This window comes from Hemitrygon akajei, chromosome 6 (assembly GCF_048418815.1).
Source record: "Hemitrygon akajei chromosome 6, sHemAka1.3, whole genome shotgun sequence".
Classification (NCBI taxonomy): Eukaryota; Metazoa; Chordata; class Chondrichthyes; order Myliobatiformes; family Dasyatidae; genus Hemitrygon; species Hemitrygon akajei.
In genome coordinates this window covers 39029750-39055162 of record NC_133129.1, presented here as the reverse complement: position 1 = coordinate 39055162, position 25413 = coordinate 39029750, and the positions used below count along the sequence as shown (strand labels likewise).

The following is a 25413-nucleotide window of genomic DNA, read 5'->3' as shown; positions in this document are numbered from 1 at the left end:
CAGTGCTGAATGGCATTTTGCTTAAGATAAAGGACAGAACAGGGTGGGGCACAAACCTCTGGTAAAGGAAGAAAATGGAGCATAAGTAACAAATGACATCAGAAGAAATAAGAAAAATTAGATTTCAGACTGAATCAGAATCAGATTTATTATCTCTGACATACCTGTGTCATGAAATTTGTTGCTTTGTGGCAGCAGTACAGTGCAAGAGATAAAAATTACTGTAGATTTTAATAAATAAATAAATAAATAATGCAGAAGACGAACAGCAAGGTATTGTTCATGGATTTAGGGACCTTTCAGAAATCTGATAGTGGAGGGAAAGAAGCTGTTCCTAAAGTGTGTGGTCTTACTCCTCAATAGTAGTAATGAGAAGAATGCTTATTCCAGATTGTCTGTATCCTTACTGATGGATGTGGCTTCCCTGAGACACCAGCATTTACTCATACAGTTTCTTGCCAGTTCACAGCCAAAGTTAATTACTAACCACTTTCCTTTCATTTATTTATCAAGTTGTTTACAAAGCAGGCTACTTTTGCACTAAGAATGTGCTTGTGTAATGTTATCAACAGCACAAGGCTCCACACAATTGGTGTGATTTGCATTTTCAGTTGAGTATTTAAGGTTAATGTGAAAATTGCTTGCTGTTCCATTCTTTCTGTAAAATGCAAACACCACTCCCTTTTGTGTCAAGTGCAGCTTGGTTACATGCAGGGTACTGCTTTGTCATAGTCTACTCCACGGGCTGAAGGCACCCATTACAGTATTTTTTCAAGTAGCACAGTGTGGCGACCCAATTACTAGCACACTCGAACCGTCTGACAATTAGCCAGAGTGCAGGCACAAAGGAAGAAAGCCTGAGGGGGTTTCAGTACGTGCCTCTCGAGGCATCGGGTGGGGGAGAGAGGCTTTAAAGCAAGGCTGTGAAGTTGGAATAAACTTTATCTTTGACTGCAGTTTACCGACTCCGTGTCATTATTTTAGCGCTGCATGTAGCACACCTCTACAATTGGTGACCCCGACGGTCCAAACGCTTTTGGACCGGAGATGAACGACGCCGCATCTGTTCATGCGGTTTCCTTGAAACTGCCAAGCTTCTGGACGCTGCAACCTCACCAATGGTTTCAGCAAGCAGAAGCCCAATTCCACGTTCAGCAGATAACCTCAGAGGACACCCGTTACTACTACGTGGTGAGCTCCCTCGACCAGGACACAGCGGCCCAGGTCGCGGAGTTCGTACAGTCTCCCCTGGCGGACGGCAAGTACACGGAATTCAAAGCCCTGCTCATAAGGACTTTCGGGCTCTCCCGCCGCGAGCAAGCTGCCCGTTTACTGCACCTGGATGGCTTGGGAGACAGGCCTCCATCAGCTTTAATGAATGAGATGTTGTCTCTGGCCGACGGACACACACCCTGCCTCATGTTTGAGCAGGCATTCCTGGAGCAGCTGCCAGAGGACATACGCCTGCTGCTGTCTGATGCGGATTTCAGCGACCCCCGGAAGGTGGCAGCCCGGGCGGACTTGCTGTGGAACGCCAAGAAGGGGAGTGGGGCGTCCATCTCACTGATCACCCGGCCACGCTCCCAGCAGCAAACCAGTCCAGGCCCGGCTGCAGAGCCCCCTAAACCCAAAGGCCAGGGTGTGGAGCCCAATGAGCAATGGTGTTTCTACCACCAGCGGTGGGGCGCAGAAGCCCGCCGTTGTCGCTCGCCCTGCCAGTTCCCGGGAAACGCCAGGGCCAGCCGTCACTGATGGCTACGGCGGCTGGCCATTGGGATAGCCTCCTGTATGTCTGGGACAAGCAGTCAGGACACCGGTTTTTGGTCGACACCGGTGCCGAGATCAGCGTCTTACCTCCGACGAGTTACGACACCCGCAGCAGGGCGCCGGGTCCCCCCTTGCGGGCCGCGAACGGCAGCACTATAAGGACTTATGGCACCTGTCCGGTGCAGCTACGGTTCGGCTCCAGCCAGTTCACGTGGGACTTCACACTGGCCGCCGTAGCCCAACCGCTTCTGGGTGCGGATTTCTTGCAGGCTCACAGCCTACTGGTCGACCTGCCCAGGAAGAGACTGGTTCACGCCGAGACCTTTCAGACGTTCTCCCTGGGTGCAGCCCAGTTGCCAGCCCCTCACCTCGGCTCCATCACGCTGTCCAACAACGACTTCACCAGGGTCCTGGCGGATTTCCCATCGGTTCTGGCATCGCAGTTCGCGGCAGCCATGCCCCAACACGGCGTACAGCACCACATCCCGACACAGGGACCACCCCTCCATGCCCGCGCTCGGCGGCTTCCCCCGGACAAGCTCCGACTGGCGAAGGAGTTCAAGAGGATGGAGGAATTGGGGATCATCCAGCGGTCCGACAGCTCATGGGCCTCCCCCCTGCACATGGTGCCCAAAGCGATGGGGCTGGAGACCATGCAGCGACTACCGCAGGCTGAACGAGGCTACAACACCGGACTGCTACCCTGTGCCGCACATTCAGGACTTAGCAGCAAACCTGCACGGCGCACAGATCTTCTCCAAGGTAGACCTCATCCGCGGATACCATCAAATCCCAATGCATCCGGACGACGTCCCCAAAACGGCACTCATCACCCCGTTCGGCCTGAAGAATGCCGCACAGACATTCCAGCGGTTGATGGACGCGGTGGGACGCGACCTGAACTTCGCATTCATCTATTTGGACGACATCCTCATAGCCAGCAGCAGCTGTCAGGAGCATCTGTCCCACCTCCGACAACTCTATGCCCGGCTGAGTGACTACAGTCTAACAATCAACCTGGCCAAATGCCAGTTCGGGCTCGACACCATTGACTTCCTGGGCCACAGGATTACCACAGACGGGGCAACCCCTCTGCCCGCTAAGGTAGATGTGGTCCGCCATTTTCCCCGACCCACCACGATCAAAGGCCTTCAGGAATTCGTAGGTATGGTCAATTTCTACCACCGCTTCCTCCCTTCAGCTGCCCGGATCATGCGCCCCCTGTTCGCCTTGCTGTCCGGTAAGGGCAAGGACATTACCTGGGACGAGGAGTCCGCCGCCGCTTTCATTCAAATGAAGGAGGCCTTGGCGAACGCCGCGATGCTGGTGCACCCCAGAATGGACGTCCCTACCGCCCTCACAGTGGACGCATCTAATACGGCAGTCGGTGGGGTACTGCAGCAGCTCATCGCGGGGCGCTGGCAACCCCTGGCGTTTTTCAGCAAACACCTGCGACCACCCGAGCTCAAATACAGTGCTTTCGACCGGGAGCTGTTGGCGCTATACCTGGCAATCCAGCATTTCAGGTATTTCTTAGAAGGCAGGCCCTTCACCGCGTTCACGGACCACAAGCCGCTTACCTTTACATTCACAAAGGTGTCCGATCCCTGGTCGGCCCGCCAGCAGCGCCATCTGTCCTACATCTCTGAATACACGACGGACGTCCGGCACGTCTCGGGTAAGGACAATGTCGTGGCGGATGTGCTCTCTCGCCCTAACATTCACGCCCTTTCCCAAGGGGTAGACTTTGAGGCGCTGGCAGAGGCACAGCAGGCAGATGAGGAGATCCCGAGTTACAGGACCGCAGTCTCCGGTTTGCAGCTCCAGGACCTCCCTGTAGGCCCAGGTGAGAGGACCCTACTCTGTGATGTCGCCACCGGCCAGCCCCATCCCGTCGTCCTGGCACCTTGGCGGCGACGTGTTTTCGACTCCATTCATAACTTGGCGCACCCCTCCATCCGGACTACCGTCCAGATGGTCTCCGGCAGGTTTGTTTGGCACGGACTCCGCAAGCAGGTCCGTGACTGGGCTAGAACGTGCATGCACTGCCAGACGGCCAAGGTGCAGCGACACACCAAGGCCCCGCCGCAGCAGTTCCACCCCACCCACCGGCGTTTCGACCACATTCATGTGGATATCGTGGGCCCCCTGCCAGTATCGCACGGAGCGCGGCACCTCCTGACTATCGTGGACCGGTTCACAAGATGGCCAGAGGCGATCCCGCTCACCGACACCACCTCCGAATCTTGCGCCCGGGCACTGATCGCCACCTGGGTGTCCTGCTTTGGTGTACCGGCCCACATTACCTCTGACAGAGGCGCCCAGTTCACCTCCAGCCTGTGGTCAGCGATGGCCAGCCTGTTGGGGACTCAGCTGCACCATACCACTGCCTACCACCCACAGTCGAACGGACTGGTGGAGCGTTTCCACCGTCACCTGAAGTCGGCTCTCATGGCCCGCCTGCGAGGAGCTAACTGGGCGGACGAGCTTCCCTGGGTCCTACTCGGCATCCACACAGCGCCCAAAGCCGATCTGCACGCTTCGTCGACCGAGTTGGTGTACGGCGCACCCCTGGTCGTTCCCGGGGAGTTCATACCAGCCCCAAGGGGGTGAGAGAAAGAACCCGCAGCAGTCCTGGGCAGACTACGTGAGAGGCTCGGTGCCCTGGCCCCCGTACCCACTTCGCAGCATGGGCAGCACCCGACCTGCGTACCCAAAGACCTGCAGAACTGTAAGTTTGTGTTTGTACGACGCGGCAGGCATCGGCCGCCAATGCAACAGCCCTACGAGGGGCCGTTTACGGTGATCAGAAACAACAGGTCCACGTTCGTGCTGGGCATTGGGGGGAGAGAGGAGGTTTTCACGGTGGACCGACTCAAACCGGCCCATGTGGACTTGGTGCAACCGGTCGAGTTTCCGGCACCGCGGCGCAGAGGCCGACCTCCCAAACAGGGTCCGGCTCAGACTGTGGACATTGGGGGGTGTATCGCCGGTTCTGGGGGAGGGGGGTTATGTGGCGACCCAATTACTAGCACACTCGAACCATCTGACAATTAGCCAGAGTGCAGGCACAAAGGAAGAAAGCCTGAGGGGGTTTCAGTACGTGCCTCTCAAGGCATCGGGTGGGGGAGAGAGGCTTTAAAGCAAGGCTGTGAAGTTGGAATAAACTTTATCTTTGACTGCAGTTTACCGACTCCGTGTCGTTATTTTAGCGCTGAGTGTAGCACACCGCTACAACAGCATGCAACTTCAGATCTTTGTTTAGATTGTCTTTGTGACTGGCCTAAGACAACATATAGTTTGTGTTTGAGATGGGCTTCCTTTAATTTTTTTTAAATCTTAATATTTGTACTATTTTAATGTGATCATAATAATAGAAGTTTGGTTTTATCACCAAGGCGTCTACTAAATGATGGCTTATTACACTATGCTCTCATTCAAATATGATGTAACAGTGTGTAATATTGTCAGTATTTAGAAGTAAGGCTGCTGTGCATGTATCTGAAGTTCACTTCAACTTAATAGGTTTGCTTTGACTATGTTGGAGAAGAACACTAAGCTGCACAGCCAGTGAAGGAGGGCTGGATCACATAGATTGCCATATCAAATTAGGGCCATGACGGTGTCTTGGGGTTGCTGTCAATTTCATGCTTTAATGACAGAGAATGCTGACATCATCACAACCTGAAAATCTGAGCCAGTACTCCAGGTGGTTTTCTTCCCCATCTTTGTCTAAATGCTGTACTTTGAAGTGTGAAAAGTAATTGGGAGACTAATAATTACCTGGCAAAAGTCAGTGGCCAAAATTAATAACATAAAAGCTGCTTACGTTCACAGGCTGTGAATGTTTGTGATAATTTCATAGACCATTCTGCTTGTTCATTAATTTATTTCATTCAATTATTAATGTTCATTATGTAGCTTTTTAATTAGATGTTTCAGTTCAGAGGCGTGGAAACATTCTCTTCTGCAAATTCCTTTCCCATTTTCTAAACCATAGTCCTGCTGCAATTGTTGATGCAGTTCTGACATCAGCTTAGATGATTCAGCTTTTATGTGTCGTGCATGTTTTGCTGGGAAGATCTAATGTGGCATTATCAGTTTAAACATTACTGGACCTGAATCAGCTGGAGATCGAGTGTCTCAGCACTGAAACCCCGCTGTCTAAGGCCAGCATTGCAACACTTAAAATATATCTAATGTGTAAGGAGCAAGCTTTTGGGACTTTAACACAGTGACATATGATATCTGTCTAGGAGTAATTAGAATTTTGTTAACGTTACCTAATATTGATGGTTGTTAATGTGGAAGAAACTAGAGGTTCCAAGTGCCTGGAGTCATGAAGTATGTGAAATTTACAAAACTAGGGAGAAGGTTCTTGGGAAACTGAAAGGTCTGAAGGTAGATAAGTCATCTGGACCTGATGGTGTACACCCAAGGGTACTGAAAGAGGTGACTGAAGAGATTGTGGAGGCATTAGTAGAGATCTTTCAAGAATCACTAGATTCTGGAACACTCCAAAGTGGAAAATTGCAAATGTCACACCACTCTTCTAGAAGGGAGAGAGGCAGAAGAAAGGAGACTAAGGGCCAGGTAGTCTGACCTCTGCGGTTGGGAAGATATTGGAGTCGATCATTAAGGATGAGGTCTCAGGTTACTTTGAGGCACTGGATAAAATAGGCTGTAGTCAGCAAGGTTTCTTCAAGGGAAAAACTTGCCTTACAAATCTGTTGGAATCCTTTGAAGAAATAACAACAGGATATACAAAGGAGAATTGGTTGATGTTGTGTACTTGGATTTTCAGAAGGCTTTTGACAAGGTGCTGCACATGGGGCTGCTTAACAAATTATGAGCCCATGTTATTACAGGAAAGGCTCTAGCATAGAAAAACCAGTGGCTGATTGGCAAGAGGTGAATTGTGGGGATAAAGGGAGCCTTTTCTGGTTGGCTGCCAGTGACTAGTGGTGTTCCACAGGGGTCTGTGATGGGACTGATTCCTTTTACATTATATGTCACTGATTTGGGTGATGGAATTGATGGCTTTATTGCAAAGTTTGCAGACGATATAAAGATAGGTGAAGGGGCAGGTAGTTTTGAGGAAGTGGAGAGGCTACAGAGGGGCTTAGACAGATTAGGAGAATGGGCAAAGAAATGGCAGATGGAATGCAATGTTGGGAAGTGTATCATCATGCACTTTGGTAGGAGAAATGAAAGGGTTGACTATTTTCTCAATGGAGAGAAAAATACAAAAAAATGTGGTGCAAAAGGACTTGGGAGTCCTTGTGCAGGATTCCCTTTATTTCAAGAGGACTAGAATATAAAAACAAGGATGTAATGTTGAAACTTTATAAAGGACTGGTGAGGCTGCACTTGGAGCATTATGAGCAGATTTGGGCCCCTTATCTCAGAAAACACGTGCTGAAAGTGGAGAGGGTTCAAAGGAGGGTCACGAAAACGATTCCAGGATTGAATGGCTTGTCATATGAAGAGTGTTTGATGGCTGTGGAGCTGTATCTATTAGAATTCAGAAGAATGAAGGGTGACCTCATTGAAACCTAATGAATGGTGAAAGGCCTTGATAGAGTGGGTGTGGAGAGGATGTTTCCTAAGGTGGGAGAGTCAAAGACAAGAGGACACAGCCTCAGAATAGAGGGGTTTACTTTTAGAGTGGAGATGAGGAATTTCTTTAGCCAGGGAATGGTGAATCTGTGGAATTCTTTGCCATAGGCAGCTGTGGGGGCCAAATCTTTATGTATATTTAAGACAGAGTTTGAGAGATTCTTGATCGGTCAGGGCATGAAGGGATATGGGAGAAGGCAAGAGATTGGGGCTGAGAGAGATATAGGATCAGCAATGATGAAATGGCGGAGCAGTCTTGATGGGCCAAATGGCCTAATTCTGCTCCTACATCTTATGTTCTTTCTTACTGCATCAATGTGCTGAGCACAGGGTAGATCCTCTGAGATTTTGATGTTGACTCCAGGAACCTGAAACTGCTCACTCTTTCCACAGCTGATCTCTCAATGAGGACTAGCTTGTGTGTGGTCCCACCTTACCCTACAATCAATTTGCTGAATGTGAGATCGTTGTTGTGACACCACTCAATCAGCCGACCTATCTCACATTCCTGTACGCCTCCTCATTGAGGGCACTGATATCACATGAGACAAATTAGGTATAAGTATCAACATGTGACCATGAGGTGGTTTATAAGAAATATCTTTTGATTCCAAGAGCAAAATTCAGCATAAAGTGAGAAGTACAAGGGACTTGGTTAAGAGTACAACTGGTTGGTAATTTGGAAGTACAATTATATTAAATTTGGGGAGAAAAATAAAAACAGTGGCCAAAACAAATTGAAATTAGTTTCAGATGGAATAAATAAAGGAAGAATTGATGTAAAAGACTAGCTGACATCTTAAAAACCACAAACAAGAGAAAATCTACAGATGTAGGAAATCCAAGCAACACACAAAATGCTGGAGGAACTCAGCAGGCCAGGCAGCATCTGCGGAAAAGAGTACAGTCGACGTTTCGGGCCGAGACCCTTCGGTAGCACTGGAGAAAGAAGATGAGGAGTCAGAATTAGGAAGTACGGGGAAGGGGAGGAAGAAATACAAGGTGATATGTGAAACTGGGAGGAGGGAGGGGTGCTGGGAAGTTGCTTGGTGTGAGAGATCTGGGGTTGGAGAAGGGGGAATCTGGTGGGAGAGGACAGAAGGGTATGGAAGAAAGAAAAGGGGGAGGAGCACCAGAGGGAAGTGATGGGCAGATAAGGAGATACGGTGAGAGAGGGAAATAGGAATGGTGAAGGAGAGCAGGGAGGGGGGTATTACCGGAAGTTTGAGAAATCAATGTTCATTCCATCAGGTTGGAGGCTGCCCAGATGGAATACAAGGTGTTGCTCTTCCAATCTGAGTGTGGCCTCATCACGACAGTGGAGGAGGCCACGGACTCGCATGTCGGAATGGGAATGAGAAGTGGAATTAAAATGGGTGGCCACTGGGAGATCCCGCTTTTTCTGGCAGATGGAGCATAGGTGCTCGGTGAAACAGTCTCTCAATCTAGGTCGGGTCTCACCGATAATACAGGAGGGCACACTGGATACAGTGGATGACCACAGCAGACTCACAAGTCAAGTGTTGCTTCACCTGGAAGGTCTGTTTGGGGCCCTGAATGGTAGTGAGGAAGGAGGTGTAGGGGCAGGTGTAGCATTTGATTTGTTGCAAGGGTAAGTGCCAGGTGGGAGATCAGTGGGGAGGGATGAATGGACAAAGGAGTCGTATAGGGAGCAATCCCTGTGGAAAGCAGGAAGTGGAAGTGGGGGAGTTGTGCTTGGTGGTGGGATCCTGTTGGATATGGCGAAAGTTGTTCTTTATGACAGATACAGCCCACTCTATTTCCTTTCTGCCTATCTTGCCAAAATGTCAAAAGAAGTAATCCGTGAATATTTGCTTCCTAGTTTTGGTCACCGTGCAGCCCCATCTCTGGGTGGTTCCTCAGTGCCTTGTAATGGTTATAATGGCTACCAGATCGTACCGGCCTATTTCTAAATGTACAATCAACTCATCTGTCTTGTTTTGAATGGTGTCACCATTCAGACAAAGATCCTTTAATGTTATCTTATTATCTTTTCCTTCCTCTTGATCTACTTTTATGTATGTATGTATGCTCTCTCCCTTCCTTGGTTATTGCTATCCCTTTATTGTCCTGTTCCACTACTTGTTCCTTTCTCGTGATCCGGTGCCAGTTCCAAGTACACTGCTGGTTGTGAGACTGGGACCATGCCACCTTTCACCTCCTCGCCTCTCTGTGAAGGGCTGTCTTCATGACCAAAAAGAATCACTGAACTAGATGGGAGAAAATCCCAACTTCATTCGATTAAGGATGACGAGCAGCTCCTCATCTCCTTAGTCGCTACGGGTGGCACTGCCACCGCTGGAGGAGAGCTTGACTCCAACGTCCCCTGGATTGGGCTCAATTCCAACGTGCTTTGTTCAGAGGCCACCCTGGCTAAGCCAAATGGGCCCTGGATTTAAGTGGGAGCTCGGCCCAAGTTATCAGCCAGCTCAACTCCATGCTTAGCAGGGTCTTGGACACTTGTAGGAAGGCATAAGCACTCCACTTCTCCACCCATATGATAAGAAATCTAACTACAGGATAGAATCAAGGTCCTGGAAGAGCAGAAGTTTTCCCCATTGGCTGGCTTGTCTTAACCTCCATCGCCAGGGGCATCAGAAACTCAGTAGTGAGTGGCATGGCGCTCACCACCATCAGGTGCTCTGGACTGCCAGTAGGTACATCCCCACCTCCACTGCACTTTTAGTGGGGTAGCTTTTGGACTACCTCCCAGGCTGCAACATCCCCGTGGATTACACTGTCTTGTGGAATTTAAGGCGGGGGGGGGATTATATGGGAGGCAGGGTTTGAGGATCTGCACAACCTTGTGGGCCGAAGGGCCTGTAATGTGCTGTACTGTTCTATGTTCTATGTTCTCCCGCACCTCCAACAATGCTGATAATCAGCAATTCCATCAATAGGAACATCAAGCCAAAGCTCAGGGTGACTGTTAATTTTCCCGATGCTAAAGTCCCTGATATAATGTGCCAACTAACTATTTCTCTGTAAAAAGGATCATTGTCCACGTTGGCATGAATGACATTGTTCAACAACAATTTGATCTGCTCAAAAGTGACTTTGGTGGTCTCTTTGAATTTTGAAAAAATAGTGGCAAGGACATTTTCATCTCCCATGCTGGGTCACAGCTCTGGGTGTTTTAGCAGGCTCCTCAATTTGCATGATTGGCTTCTGACACATTGACAATTTTCATCTATTTTGAGAACGCGTCACATTTTTCAAACCGTTGGTCTTTACCCAAACATTCTGGGCTCACGGATGCAGACTGCAAACATACTCCACTGCACTCCAATCAATGGCATGTGTGATCATTCTCTAGCTTCTTCTTCACAATCCAACACTTCTGTCAATGGTTCCCGTCCTATCCAGATCAATGTCAATGGAAGGGCCCCCAGCTTAAACTGTCTCATTAAAGGTATTAACAGAAATAATGTTCTACAGTTAAATTCCAGCTCCCTTGTTGCTCCACTCCAGACTACTTTGTTTAAACTAGCTCTTCTAAATATGAGATCACTTTCAAATAAGACTTCTATTTTAAATCCACAGAACTTGATTTTATGTTTTTAATTGAGACCTGGTTGTAACCAAATGAATACAATCAGTTATCTGAACTGTGTATCCCTGACTACGACAGTTTCAGCCTATCAAGGCCCAGTGGATGAGATGACGGGTTTGCCGCTGTGTTCACAGAGCATTTCAGGTGCAATCTTCTCTGTCATCAATTTTTCAAGCTTTGAGGTACAGGTGTTTAAAATTTGTGGTATGGATCCTGGCCTCTGCACTGTCAATTATCGCTCTCCTAAATCCATGCCTAATTTCTTTTGGAACTCGCAGAATTTTTTTTCCTGTAATACTGGATTCTCATCTCTGGTGATCTTAATATTCACATTACTAAGCTCTCAAATGCGGACTCTGTGACAGCCTAGGTCACTGAGCATGTCACTGAGACTACCCATCAACTTGGAAATACATTTGATTTAGTAATGACAAAAGAGTTGACTATTATTAATATTTCCTGTCTGATATATTATCTCCGATCATTTTTGTGAAGTTTTTTGATACAGTCCCGTCTAGAACCAGGACCATAAAAGAAATTACAGTTAATAAAATGATTTACTGATGCTGCAACACAACTTAAATTCTCTGAGCTGGCTAGTTTATCTGACTCATATGTCCAAAACTTCTCAGTAAGTGACATAGTTGATTCTTACAACAATAACTTGACAAATTTATTAAACACAGTTGCCCCACTTAGGGTTAAAAAGACTCACTTTGTAAAACATCACCACGGTTGAACAATTCTGTCTGTCAACAAGAGGTCGTGCAGAGAAGCCAAGAGAAAATGGAGGAAACCTGGACCTGAAGTTCACCGTACTATTTTCAAGAAAAAACCAGGCTCCTTCAAAGCTGTGATACACCCTGCAAGAAGGGCCCACCTTCCCAATATTATTACAGAGAGTAGTGGCGACTCAGGAATATTGTTCTCACCTATAAATCAACTGTTGAACCCTGCCCCAACATGTCAAGCATCTGCCACAAAATTTGAGGAATTCACTATATTTTTTATTAATAAAATTACTTCAGTGAAGGAGAATTATAGCTACAAATACTGGTAACATCTACAGACTACCTCATAGAAAGACGGCAACGATGTCAAAAATTTACAAATATTTCCAATTTAGAATGCTAAAAGATCCTTAAAAAAAAGCAAACCATCTACTTGCTGTCTTGACATTGTGCCAAACATACTTTTTAAGGACTCCTTTAAGAATATTTTCAATTCTAATAGGAAAATTAACAATTCCTTTAAAACTGGAGTTTTTCCAGATGCCTTCAAAACCGTACTTAAAAAGCCAACCTTTGATAGAGCGGCAATAGCTAACTGCAGATCTTCCCTTCCAGGGCAAGATTGTTGAGAAAGTCATTTTCAACCAACTCAACAACTTTCTGTATGAGAACAGTATTCTAGAAAAGTTTCAGTTAGATTTTAGAGCAAACCACAGCACGGAGAAGGCACTTATCCAAATTGGCAGTGACCTTTGTCTCAGCATCAATGCCAGAAGAGTCTCAGTTCTAATCCTTCCAGATCCAAGTGCTGCCTTTGACTCAATTGACCATATAATTCTCCTGGATCGCCTTGAGAACTGGGTTGGCCTATCTGATGGTGCCCTTAATTAGTTTTGTTCATTCGTATTACTCTTCTCTTTATATTTGCTCCCCATCTGCAACATCATTAGAGAGCATAAACATGATTTTCACAGTTATACAGATGACACACAATGCTATATCTTTGTTGAGCCTGACAAGTCACCCTGTCTCTCTGACTTCTGGTTTGGCTACAATAAACAAATGGATGAGCAATAATTTCCTGAAAGTAAATGAAGATAACATAAACATTCTTTGGTTGGTCCCAAAGCCAGTTGAGATAAACCTCTTCATAAATGTGGGAACTTCACTCCCTTTGTAAAATTAGAAGTAATTAGATTTGAATTTTAAACCCACATAAAGAAAGTAACCAGAGCAACATTTCGATACTTTAATTGCAAAGGATATTGCGACAGTATGGTCATTTCATTCACTGATGAATTCAGTTTTCAAAAACTAATTCACACCTTTATATCAAATAAACTTTTTACTGGCGCTCCAAAGCAATCTATTGACAAACTTAAATTCATTCAGAATGCTAGATTTTAAACCAAAACTAGGATGAGGAAACAATTCACTTCCATACTACTGTGCATTGGCTTTCTGTATCTTTTAGAATTAATTTTAACACTCTCTTACTTGTTTTTAAAGCTCTCAGTGATCTAGGACTGGAGTACATCACAGAAATATTTTTATTTTATAAACCTGCTCAAGCTCTCAGGCCTTCTTCAGCCGTCCTCTTAAATTTAAACAATCTCCCTCGTAAAGTAATTGGCAGGTCAGCTTTTTTGAACGACACTCCTAAACTGTTGCATTCAATACCTAAAACTGTAATGAATGCAGACTTTGTTGACCATTTTATTCATCAGCTCAAAACCTATTTATTTAACCTTGCTTTTAACTAACATTATTTTGTCTTTTATTTTCATGATTATTTTTAAGGTTATTTTCATGTGTATACTGTTAGCGCATTGTAAAGCACTTTGAACTGTATAAAATGTATAAAGCTGCTCTATAAATGTTATTATTAATCTTCTTCGAGTCCTGAACTCCTGCCATCTACCCCCTGCCTTTTTATTCTATCATCTGATCCCCATCCCCTTCAATTTGAGAACATCACTGTTGCTGGGCAGTAGGGGGACATTGTTGAATGAACAAATGTTTGGATGCAGAAGTCTATGCCATGGGTATTACTAAACCATTGCAATGAGGAAACCACACAGCTTTTTTTCAAAAGAGTACTTTGAGCTGCTGAGATTAGAATTGGGAGTGTCAAAGCAAACATTTCAAAATCAAATGCTAAATTGTTCCATAGTTATGTCCAAAGATCTTTTTTAAATTGTTTTCTAAATGTGTGATAACTTAAATTCATAATTTATACATTAAGTATTAGAAGTTGAGATAAAATTTAAATGTCTTACTGGGAACAGTTGAATCTGGGTGCCAATGGGACTTGCACATGAAAATGATGGTCTATTGGGTGTCGTTGGGTGACAGTCCAAGGGAGGAAAGCGAAGGAGAGTAGACAAGAAGTGCAGAGCACCCCTGTAGCCTTTCCCCTGAATAATAAGTTTACCGTCCTGGATGTTGTTGGTGAGGACAACTGACCAGGTGTGAGCCACAGTGGCAGGGCCTCTGGCACTGAGTCTGACCCTGTGGTGCAGAAGGATGGGACGGAGAAGAGGAGAGCTGTCGTCATTGGACACTCTATAGTCAGGGGAGCAGACAGGAGATTTTGTGGACGTGAGAAGGAAACCTGTATGGTTTGTTGCCTCCTGGGTGCCAGGGTCCGGGATGTCTCTGACCGGGTGCATGACATCCTGGTACGAGAGGGGAAGCAACCAGAAGTCGTGATACATGTTAGGACCAACGACATAGGCAGGAAGAGGGATGAGGTCCTGAAGTGTGAGTTTCGGGAACTAGGCAGAAGGCTGAAGAACAGGACCTCAAGAGTGGCGTTCTCAGGATTGCTGCCAGTACTACGTGACAGTGATGGTAAGAATTGGAGGAGATGGCAGTTGAATGCGTGGCTGAGGAGTTGGTGCAGGGGGCAGGGTTTTAGATTTTTGGACCATTGGGATCTCTTCTGGGGAAGGTGGAACCTGTACAGATTGGATGGGTTGCACCTAAACTCGAGGGGGAACAATATCCTTGCTGGTAGGTTTGCTAGCATGGTTCGGGAGGGTTTAAACTAATTTGCAAGGGGGATGGGACCTGGAGCGATAGAGCAGTGAAAGAAGTCCATGGAGTAAAGCCAGATCTAACATATAGAGAGGCCTTGAGGAAAGAGCAGCAGAATAAAGGGTATAAAGGTAGTAAGGTAGAAGTGCTAAAGTGTGTGTACTTCAATGCAAGAAGCATCAGGAACAAAGGTGATGAACTGAGAGCTTGGATACATACATGGAATTATGATGTAGTGGCCATTACGGAGACTTGGCTGGCACCAGGGCAGGAATGGATTCTCAATATTCCTGGATTTCAGTGCTTTAAAAGGGATAGGGGGGGGGGGGGAAGGGGAGGAGGGGTGGCATTACTGGTCAGGGATACTATTACAGCTGCAGAAAGGGTGGGTAATGTAGCAGGATCCTCTTTTGAGTCAGTATGGGTGGAAGTCAGGAACATGAAGGGATCAGTTACTCTACTGGGGGTATTCTATAGGCCCCCTGGTAGCAGCAGAGATACCGAGGAGCAGATTGGGAAGCAGATTTTGGAAAGGTGCAAAAATAACAGGGTTGTTATCATGAGTCACTTTAACTTCCCGAATATTGATTGGCAATTGATTAGTTCCAAGGGTTTAGATGGGGCAGAGTTTGTTAAGTGTGTCCAGGATGGATTCTTGTCACAGTATGTTGACAGGCTGACTAGGGGGAATGCCATACTGGATCTAGTATTAGGTAACGAACTGGGTCAGGTCACAGATCTGTCAGTGGGTGAGCATCTGGGGGACAGTGATCTCTGCTCCCTGACCTTTAGCATTATCATGGAAAAGGATAGAATCAGAGAAGACAGGAAAATTTTTAATTGGGGAAGGGCAAATTATGAGGCTATAAAGCTAGAACTTCTGGGTGTGAATTGGGATGATGTTTTTGCAGGGAAATGTACTATGGGCATGTGGTCGATGTTTAATGATTTTTTGCAGGATGTTAGGGATAAATTTGTCCCGGTGAGGAAGATAAAGAATAGTAGGATGAAGGAACCATGGGTGACAAGTGAAGTGGAAAATCTAGTCAGGTGGAAGGAGGCAGCATACATGAGGTTTAGGAAGCAAGGATCAGATGGGTCTATTGAGGAATATAGGATAGCAAGAAAGGAGCTTAAGAAGGGGCTGAGAAGAGCAAGAAGGGGGCATCAGAAGGCCTTGGCGAGTAAGGTAAAGGAAAACCCCAAGGCATTCTTCAATTATGTGAAGAACAAAAGGATGACAGAAGTGAAGGTAGGACCGATTAGAGATAAAAGTGGGAATGTGTGCCTGGAGGCTGTGGAAGTGAGCAAGGTCCTCAATGAATACTTCTCTTTGATATTCACCATTGAGAGGCAACATGATGATGGTGAGGACAATATGAGTGAGGTTGATGTTCTGGAGCACGTTGATATTAAGGTTGAGGAGGTGTTGGAGTTGTTAAAATACAGTAGGACAGTTAAGTCCCCGGGGCTTGACAGAATATTCCCCAGGCTGCTCCACGAGGCAAGGAAAGAGATTGCTGAACCTCTGGCTAGGATCTTTATGTCCTCGTTGTCCACGAGAATGGTACTGGAGGATTGGAGGGAGGCAAATGTTGTCCCCTTGTTCCAAAAAGGTAGTAGGGATAGTCCAGGTAATTATAGACCAGTGAGCCTTACGTCTGTGGTGGGAAAGCTGTTGGAAAAGATTCTTAGAGATAGGATCTATGGGCATTTAGAGAATTATGGTCTGATCAGGGACAGTCAGCATGGCTTTGTGAAGGGCAGATCGTGCCTAACAAGCCTGATAGAGTTCTTTGAGGAGGTGACCAGGCATATAGATGAGGGTAGTGCAGTGGATGTGATCTACATGGATTTTAGTAAGGCATTTGACAAGGTTCCACACGGTAGGCTTATTCAGAAAGTCAGAAGGCATGGAATCCAGGGAAGTTTGGCCAGGTGGATTCAGAATTGGCTTGCCTGCAGAAGGCAGAGGGTCATGGTGGAGGGAGTACATTTAGATTGGAGGGTTGTGACTAGTGGTGTCCCACGAGGATCTGTTCTGGGACCTCTACTTTTTGTGATTTTTATTAACGACCTGGATGTGGGGGGTAGAAGGGTGGGTTGGCAAGTTTGCAGACGACACAAAGATTGGTGGTGTTATAGATAGTGTCGAGGATTGTCAAAGATTGCAGAGAGACATTGATAGGATGTAGAAGTGGGCTGAGAAGTGGCAGATGGAGTTCAACCCGGAGAAGTGTGAGGTGGTACACTCTGGAAGGACAAACTCCAAGGCAGAGTACAAAGTAAATGGCAGGATACTTGGTAGTGTGGAGGAGCAGAGGGATCTGGGGGTACATGTCCACAGATCTCTGAAAGTTGCCTCACAGGTAGATAGGGTAGATAAGAAAGCTTATGGGGTGTTAGCTTTCATAAGTCGAGGGATAGAGCTTAAGAGACACGATGTAATGATGCAGCTCTATAAAATTCTAGTTAGGCCACACTTGGAGTACTGTGTCCAGTTCTGGTCACCTCAGTATAGGAAGGATGTGGAAGTATTGGAAAGGGTATAGAGGAGATTTACCAGGATGCTGCCTGGTTTAGAGAGAATGGATTATGATCAGAGATTAAGGGAGCTAGGGCTTTACTCCTTGGAGAGAAGGAGGATGAGAGGAGACATGATAGAGGTGTACAAGATATTAAGAGGAATAGACAGAGTGGATAGCCAGCGCCTCTTCCCCAGGGCACCACTGCTCAGTACAAGAGGACATGGCTTTAAGTTAAGGGGAGGGAAGTTCAAGGGGGATATTAGAGGAAGGTTTTTCACTCAGAGAGTGGTTGGTGCGTGGAATGCACTGCCTGAGTCAGTGGTGGAGGCAGATACACTAGTGAAGTTTAAGAGACTACTAGACAGGTATATGGAGGAATTTAAGGTGGGGAGGCAGGTTTTGAGAGTTGGCACAACATTGTGGGCCAAAGGGCCTGTAATGTGCTGTACTATTCTATGTTCTATATTGACCCAACAAATATTTCTGCTCTTCATGTTCTTTTCTCCCATGGGCTGCTGCTGTTATTTAGTTTGTTTAACTTGTCATTTATTTTGTTCAACTTGTTGCTGTCAACCTTTTTGAAAAAGAGGTCTTCTTTCAGAAGTCAGACGACACTTTCAATGCTTCGAAATATGGAAACACAAAATACAATATCACTGTCGAAAGGCTACCTCGAAACCCAGTAAATAAAAACAAGAGTGATGCAGCAAACAATGGAGAATATTATCTCAATGTTTCACATGCTGCTTTTAAAGTCCAAATTAAAGCTTTTAATTCAGCTTCCTTTTCTACAAGTGAAATAGCTATCGCACCTTATGTCCAAATGGGTAAGTGGATCTTTGAATTAATGATCTTCTTCTCATGTTCAGATTGTCAAATGCTTTATTATTTTCACCTAAACTGTAACATCATATTCATGCAGAGCTAAGGAACAAGATAAATGCCACTTTACTTGGGAATGACAGCATTTTTATTAGTTGGAATTCAAAGGAAACAAAAAAGATAAGATATGTTGTTGATTGGGGTCCAGTCATTGGAAATGAAACACATATTATGCACTCAAAAGTAACACGTAATCTTCATAACTATACTTTGAAGGGTGAGTTTTTCTTCTTTTTCCTGAAGTTTTATTAATACAGTGATCATTTTTAGAACCAGAACATTTGTGCATCCTTCCTAATATTTACACAGATTCAATTCTCTTGTTATTATAGTAATTGATGTATAAATTAATGCAAAAAAATTGAACATCATTAAATGACATTGAAAATTGCAGATCTCTTGCTAATTATAAGAGATAGCACAGGCTTTAGTTTGCAAGATATAATCTCAGAGAATGAAACTTTGCCTGAGCAGGATATAGTTGTCTATCACATTCATTTCCCCTTTAAGTTTAAGACCATAAGATATACTGCTGATACAAGACTTGGGTTTCCGATTGAAGAAGTTCTCAATTTGTAATTTGGGAAGGGGTTAAGTACGTTCACTCCTGACCACCTGTCTTTGAGAATTATAGCATTAAAAAAGACTGGAGGTTGGTGAATGAGTAGATGCAGGACGTAAGATAACTGTGTTCAGTGTTATTGTTATGCTGTTCGTCACCATCTCTAGTGCAACAATGACCACAGGCAACAATACTGACTAGGGAACACCTTAAGAGAACTGTTCCTCAACATTTCTTAATGCCCTGCCACTTACTGTATATCTCCCACCATTATTTTACTTCCCAAAATACTTGGGATTAAATTCCATTTGTTAGTGCTCTATGGATCTTTGCATCTGATCTATATCCAACACCATAAATTTTTGTTTCATCTGCAAACTTACCAATCATATCTCCCACATTCACTTCCATCATTGATTGTAATTCCTGTATTACACAAACAGTAAAGATTGTGATTGCATTAATCTTTGTGGTGTAGCACACATCACAAATGCCATTGTTTATTGGATAGGAAAGGTTTTGAGGGTTTTGGGGTAAACAGGCAAACGGAATGAGCTTAGGCAGTAATCTCGGTTAACATGAACCATTTGGGCCAAAAGGCCCTTTTCTAAGCTGCATGACTCTATGACCTTACACCAAGCCAAATTTAGACCCATCTAACCTTGGAACCAATGTAGCTTAACTTCCTTGATCAGCCTACCATGTGAGACCCTGTCAAATGCCTGACCAAAGTCCACATGGACACGTACTGCCTTTCCATCACCACTCTGCTACCTCCTCAGAAAACTCAATTGAATTAATGAGACAGGGCTTGCCCCTGACTGTTCCTAATTAGTCACTGCCTTTCCAAATGTGTATCAATATTCCTACCATTTAGGAAATGGATGGTAGGGAGGTGCAGGTCGATGGGAGTAGGCAGATTAAGTGTTTTCATGTTGTACTTCTCTATAACACTAGCGTAACACTTACTGGCCTGTTTTGACACTAATCTGGTTTCATCCTTCCTGAACTTGATGGTTCAGTTCTGTGTCTGCTAGTGAAGAGTGTCACCAACACATAGAAATAAAGAAACACAAGAAGAAAGAAAGATTTGATTCCCATAGCTGTCACTGTGCTCATCTCCATTCATTTGATTATTCTGGCTTCCTGAACTAAATGCGTAAAGTACAATAAGCAGCCGAGCCCTTCGCACCCTTTCGTTCCCCGAGCCATGACAATCAGAAACAAAAACTAAACCTGTTCCATTAAGATGATGCAAAAAGATTGATCGGTATTTGAAAACTAAAGGTAAGTTGATGAATTAAGGACTTCCATCCTTTCACAGAGCCTTGCAGAAGCCAAGATACCTAACTATGAGAATCTTTCAGGTACTGACCACCTTACTAACGTCACATGTAATGAGATACATTTACAATGAAAATGCAGTGCACGTAGCCAAATATGCAGCAGATTGTCCAGTTTCAGATAAAATGGCAACTTGCTTCTGGGGACTTCCCTTTTGATACTTTGAAAGAGTATTCTCGCTTACAAATTTGTTTCCATTAAGTACCATTACATGCAATATCTTGGCTGTACCCTTTAATATAAATTGTACTGAATTTCAGAAGTAGAGTACAATATGCTGCCCAGACTTTTAAAAAAACCATATTGAGTTCTGCTGTGTAAATGTGTTGACTTTCATAGTTTTCCAGTCCAATTCTTTCTCCATGCTGGTGGAAGTGACCCTTCTGCATTCATCACATTCCATATAAGACTGGGAAACTCATTATTCACCAATTAAAAGGAAGCGATTATTCTCTTGCTTTAATGTTATCATACTGCATTTAAGTTTTGTTGTTTGATTTCTGTGAAATTACTATTTATTCAATTTATTTGTGGTTTAGGGCAATTCAAGCCCAAGCAGCGATACCGAATAATGTTACATAAAAGACTTGTGAAATGGAAACAACCGGTAACTACCGAGGTTACAGTTGGGATCGTTGATATGTACACAGTAGAAGGAAGTATGTGCATCCAAATCTTTTACATTTTTGTAATGATTTTCATATTCTTCATTTAAAAAAAAGTAAATTTCAAACAATTGTATATATTTTTTTACCCTAGCACCAAGTGTTGGTCCCACCAATGTTAAGGTTATCAGTGTTCAGAAATCCAGTGCAACAATAAGATGGGATCACATACCTGAAGATAAATGCCAAGGCTTTCTTCAAGGCTACAAGATTTTTTATTTTTCAAAGAATGTAACAAGTAAGGTCAAACTATAAGTGATACTTGGTTTTCAATTTTGTTCCTTAACATGGATGACCTGATGTTAAATTACTTTAATTATTTGATTTAAACAATACTGTCAAAATTGGTCTGTGGTAAAAGTTATGTAAGGGAGCACTATTGATAGGGAGGTGACCTAGATAACTTTTGGGTTGTGTTTATCAGATGGGTTTGAAAGCAGCTGGTCTTCTTGGAAGAAAGCAACTTCACATTGCTCTCACTGTGTGAACGAAAAAGTTTGAGAATGCTAAATAGGTTACCAGCATTCAGAAGAGTCACCTGGCTTTGGCCTCCCGGTTTGGCATCAGCCAAACTCAGGGTAATGTTCTGACATGGTTTGAAAATGGGAGTTGACCCACAGGAAACAGGAAGTTAGAAGAAATAACTCCTGCTCTGTTGGGTAGTGACTATGGGATACATGTTAGGGTCCCAAAGATTTGCAATACATATGAAAGATTTGGATGAGGAACTCAAATGTAATATGATGATACAAAACTGAGTGGGATTTCAGGTAATGAGGGACAAGGTGGGAGATACTGGTGCAGTAAACTATCATTAAAATGATCCCTAGTTTTGAGCCTAGGGCCACATTGAGGAGCTCAAGAAATAGCTTGTCAAGCTTCTCTGGAGTAAAGCTTGTTCAAATTGCCTCTGATTTTCATGAAAGCAAATGTGAAGGTATCTGCATCAGTAGGAAAAAACAAAAAGAAATATTTAAATTGTGATAGAGCGAGAAATGCTAAGGAGTAAAGGTGACTGGATATCCTCTTATACTTGTTACTGAAAGTAAACATGAAGGTGCTACATGCAGAAATCAGTTAAAAAGTCCTGTGGTATTTTGACCTCCACTGCAAAAGGTGCACCCTTTATTGTAATGTGAGACTACACCTGGAGTACTCTCTGCCTTTTTGGTCCCCTTACTGAACAAGGGATCAATATGGCATTAAGAAAGCGTAACTAAAGGCCATTGATGATCCCTGGGATGGATTTCAACTTCTAGACACAAAAGGCATTGAAGGGTGGTGGTTGGTGGGCACAGATTATGTTGTAGAACTCAAAGACCAGACATAATGATATTGAATGGCAAATCAGTGTCAAAGAACTTACTCCACCTCTTAATCTCCTATTGTCTGTGTTTGCACCCAAAAGAAAATGCACAAGATTTCCACTTGCTGTTTAGGCAGCTCTGATTTCTGGCGAACGTGTTACACAGCCAGTGACACTCTATCGAGGTTTTATATTCTGCCAATGTGTTGGTTTTTCAGACTCTTCAAAAGTTGTTTCAGTGAACTCCTCCACAACAAATTACACCCTCAGAGGGCTTTTGCAAAAGACATTCTATACCATAGCGATTTCGGGATTTACCAAGGCTGGAGAAGGAGCCAAAAGTCAATCGGAGTTTTTCAAAACAAAGGACTCTGGTAATGTTGCCACTATCTCCTGTTATTAGTAGACAAATCAGCAGTTTGAGATATCAATGAACAAACAATTTATTTCCTCAAAGACTTATCAAAAATTGTAATTGCAATCCTTCACCTCACCCCCTTCCGGTGCTCCTGCTTCCCTTTCTCCCATGATTCACTCTCCTCTCCTATCAGATTCCTTCTTCTTCAGCCCTTTACCTCTTCCACCTATCACCTCCCAGCTTCTCATTTCATTGCACCTACCTGTACCCACCTACGTTCTGCCTCATCTGGCTTTCCCTATCACCTTCCAGCTTGTACTCCTTCTCCTCCCTCCAGAATCAGAATCAGGTTTAATATCACCGCCATATGTCATGAGATACATTAACTTCATGGCAGCAGTGTAATGTAGTACATGATAAATAAATGTAGAGAAAACACTAAGTTACATTATATATATGTCTGCTAAATAGTTAAGTTAAAATAAGAAGTGCAAAAAAGCAGAAGTAATGTAAGTAGTGAGGTAGTGTTCATGATTTTGGAATCAGATGGCAGAGGGGAAGAAATTGTTTTTGAATCATTGAGTGTGTGCCTTCAGGCTTCTGTACTTCCTTCCTGATGGTCTCAATGAGACGAGGACTAGTGGTGTGCCTCAGAGATATGTATTGGATCCAATGTTGTTTGTGATGGGGTGGTAAATTGGATTAGTAAGTATGCAGATGATACTAAGGTAGGTGGCATTGTGGATAATGAAGTAGGTTTTCAAAGTTTGCAGAGAGATTTAGGCTAGTTAGAAGAGTGGGCTGAATGATGGCAGATGGAGTTTAATGCTGATAAGTGTGAGGTGCTACATTTTGGTAGGAATAATCCAAATAGGACATACATGGTAAATGGTAGGACATTGAAGAATGCAGTAGAACAGAGTGATCTGGGAATAATGGTGCATAGTTCCCTGAAGGTGGAATCTCATGTGGATAGGGTGGTGAAGAAAGCTTATGGTATGCTGGCCTTTATAAATCAGAGCATTGAGTATAGGAGTTGGGATGTAATGTTAAAATTGTACAAGGCATTGGTAAGGCCGAATTTGGAGTATTGTGTACAGTTCTGGTCACCGAATTATAAGAAAGATATCAACAAAATAGAGAGAGTACAGAGAAGGTTTACTAGAATGTTACCTGGGTTTCAGCACCTAAGTTACAGGGAAAGGCTGAACAAGTTAGGTCTTTATTCTTTGGAGCGTGGAAGATTGAGGGGGGACTTGATAGAGGTATTTAAAATAATGAGGGGGATAGATCGAGTTGACGTGGATAGGCTTTTTCCATTGAGAGTAGGGGAGATTCAAACAAGAGGACATGATTTGAGAATTAGGGGGCAAAAGTTTAAGGGTAACACGAGGGGGAATTTCTTTACTCAGAGAGTGGTAGCTGTGTGGAATGAGCTTCCAGTTGAAGTGGTAGAGGCAGGTTCGGTATTGTCATTTAAAGTAAAATTGGTTAGGTATATGGACAGGAAAGGAATGGAGGGTTATGGGCTGAGTGCGGGCCAGTGGGACTAGGTGAGTTTAAGCCTGTTTCCGTGCTGTAATTGTTATATAGATATATGGTTATATAAATTAGGAGAGCTAAAAGAGGATATGAGGTTGCTCCATCAGACAAAGTGAAGGAGAATCCTAATGGCTGCTGTAGATTATTAAAAGCAAAATGATTGCAAGGGACAAAATTGGTCTTCTGGAAGATCAGAGTGGTAATCTATGCATGGAGAAGAAAGTGATGGGGGAAATCTTAAAAGGACTTTTTGCATCTGTATTTACTTGGGAGATGGACACAGAGTCTGTAGATGTGAGACAAAGTGCAGTGAGGTGATTGACCCTATACAGATTACAGAGGAGGAGGTGCTTGCTGTCTTGAGGAAAATTAGGGTGGATAAATCCCCAAGTCCTGACAGTGTGTCCCCTCAGACCCTGTGGGGGGGCTAGTGTGAAATTGCAGGGGCTCAGCAGAGATAATTAAAACATCCTTAGCCACAGGTGAGGTACCAGAGGATTGGAGGGTAGCTATTGTTGTTTGGTTGTTTACAATAAACTCTAAGAATAAGCCAAGAGATTATAGGCCGGTGAGCCTGACATCAGTAGTGGGAAAGTTACTGGAAGGTATTCTAAGGGATCAGATATATAAATATTTAGATAGACAGGGACTGATAGACAGTTAGAAAGGGTAGTAAAGAAAGCTTTTGACACATTGACCTTCATAAATCAATGTATTGGGCACAGGAATTGGGATGTTATGTTATGATGGTGGGCCTAATGTGGAGTATTGTATACAGCTTTGGTCACCTACCTACAGGAAAGATGCAAATGAAAGAGTGCAGATAAAGTTTACAAAGATGTGTTGCAGGGACTTGAAGACCTGAATTATAGGGAAAGGTTGAAGAGGTTAGGGCTGTATTCCACACAGCGTAGAAGATTGAGGGGAGATTTGATAGAGGTGTACAAAATCATGAGCGGAATAGATAGTGTAAATTCAAGCAGGGATTTTCCACTGGGGTTGGGTGAGATTAGAACTGGTGGGCATGTGTTAAGGGGAAAAGTTTAAGGGAACCTTCTTCACTCAGAGGGTGATGAGAGTGTAGAACAAGCTACCAGTGCAAGCGGTGGATGTGAGTTCAATTTGAATATTTAAAATAAGTTTGGATGGGTATGTGGATGAGAGGGATATGCTTCGGGTGCAGGTCGATTAGGCAAATTAACGGGTTGGCACAGACTAGATGCGCTGAAGGGAATGTGACGGTGGATTCTATGACTCCGAGCAGCATAGGAAAGAGAGATGAGGACAGCAAATGAGAGGCAAGGTGGAGGTAAAAGGATGGGAAGGAGGGAGGAAAATGTGGAGATTGGTGTGGAAGCATAGGAGGAACGAATAAAGGGTGAGATCGAAGATAAGGGAGTGGAAAGTATACAGAGCACATAGAAGTGGTGGTAGGGAAGTAAGTGAGAAAAGGGTAGAGGAGAGGGAAAGGAGGAATAGAATGCAAACTGGAGAGA

General features: G+C 44.3%; 1 protein-coding gene across 1 annotated transcript in view; it reads left to right on the top strand.

The window, feature by feature from the left end:
• The window catches only part of LOC140728703 (interleukin-6 receptor subunit beta-like), a 60023-nt gene that overhangs the window by 15975 nt on the left and 18635 nt on the right, over positions 1 to 25413 (top strand). The window contains exons 5-9 of the mRNA XM_073047664.1: positions 17860 to 18085; positions 18181 to 18357; positions 20586 to 20705; positions 20806 to 20949; positions 22236 to 22391. Of these exons, the coding sequence (XP_072903765.1) occupies positions 17860 to 18085; positions 18181 to 18357; positions 20586 to 20705; positions 20806 to 20949; positions 22236 to 22391 (823 nt within the window). The remainder of the gene's footprint in view (positions 1 to 17859; positions 18086 to 18180; positions 18358 to 20585; positions 20706 to 20805; positions 20950 to 22235; positions 22392 to 25413) is intronic.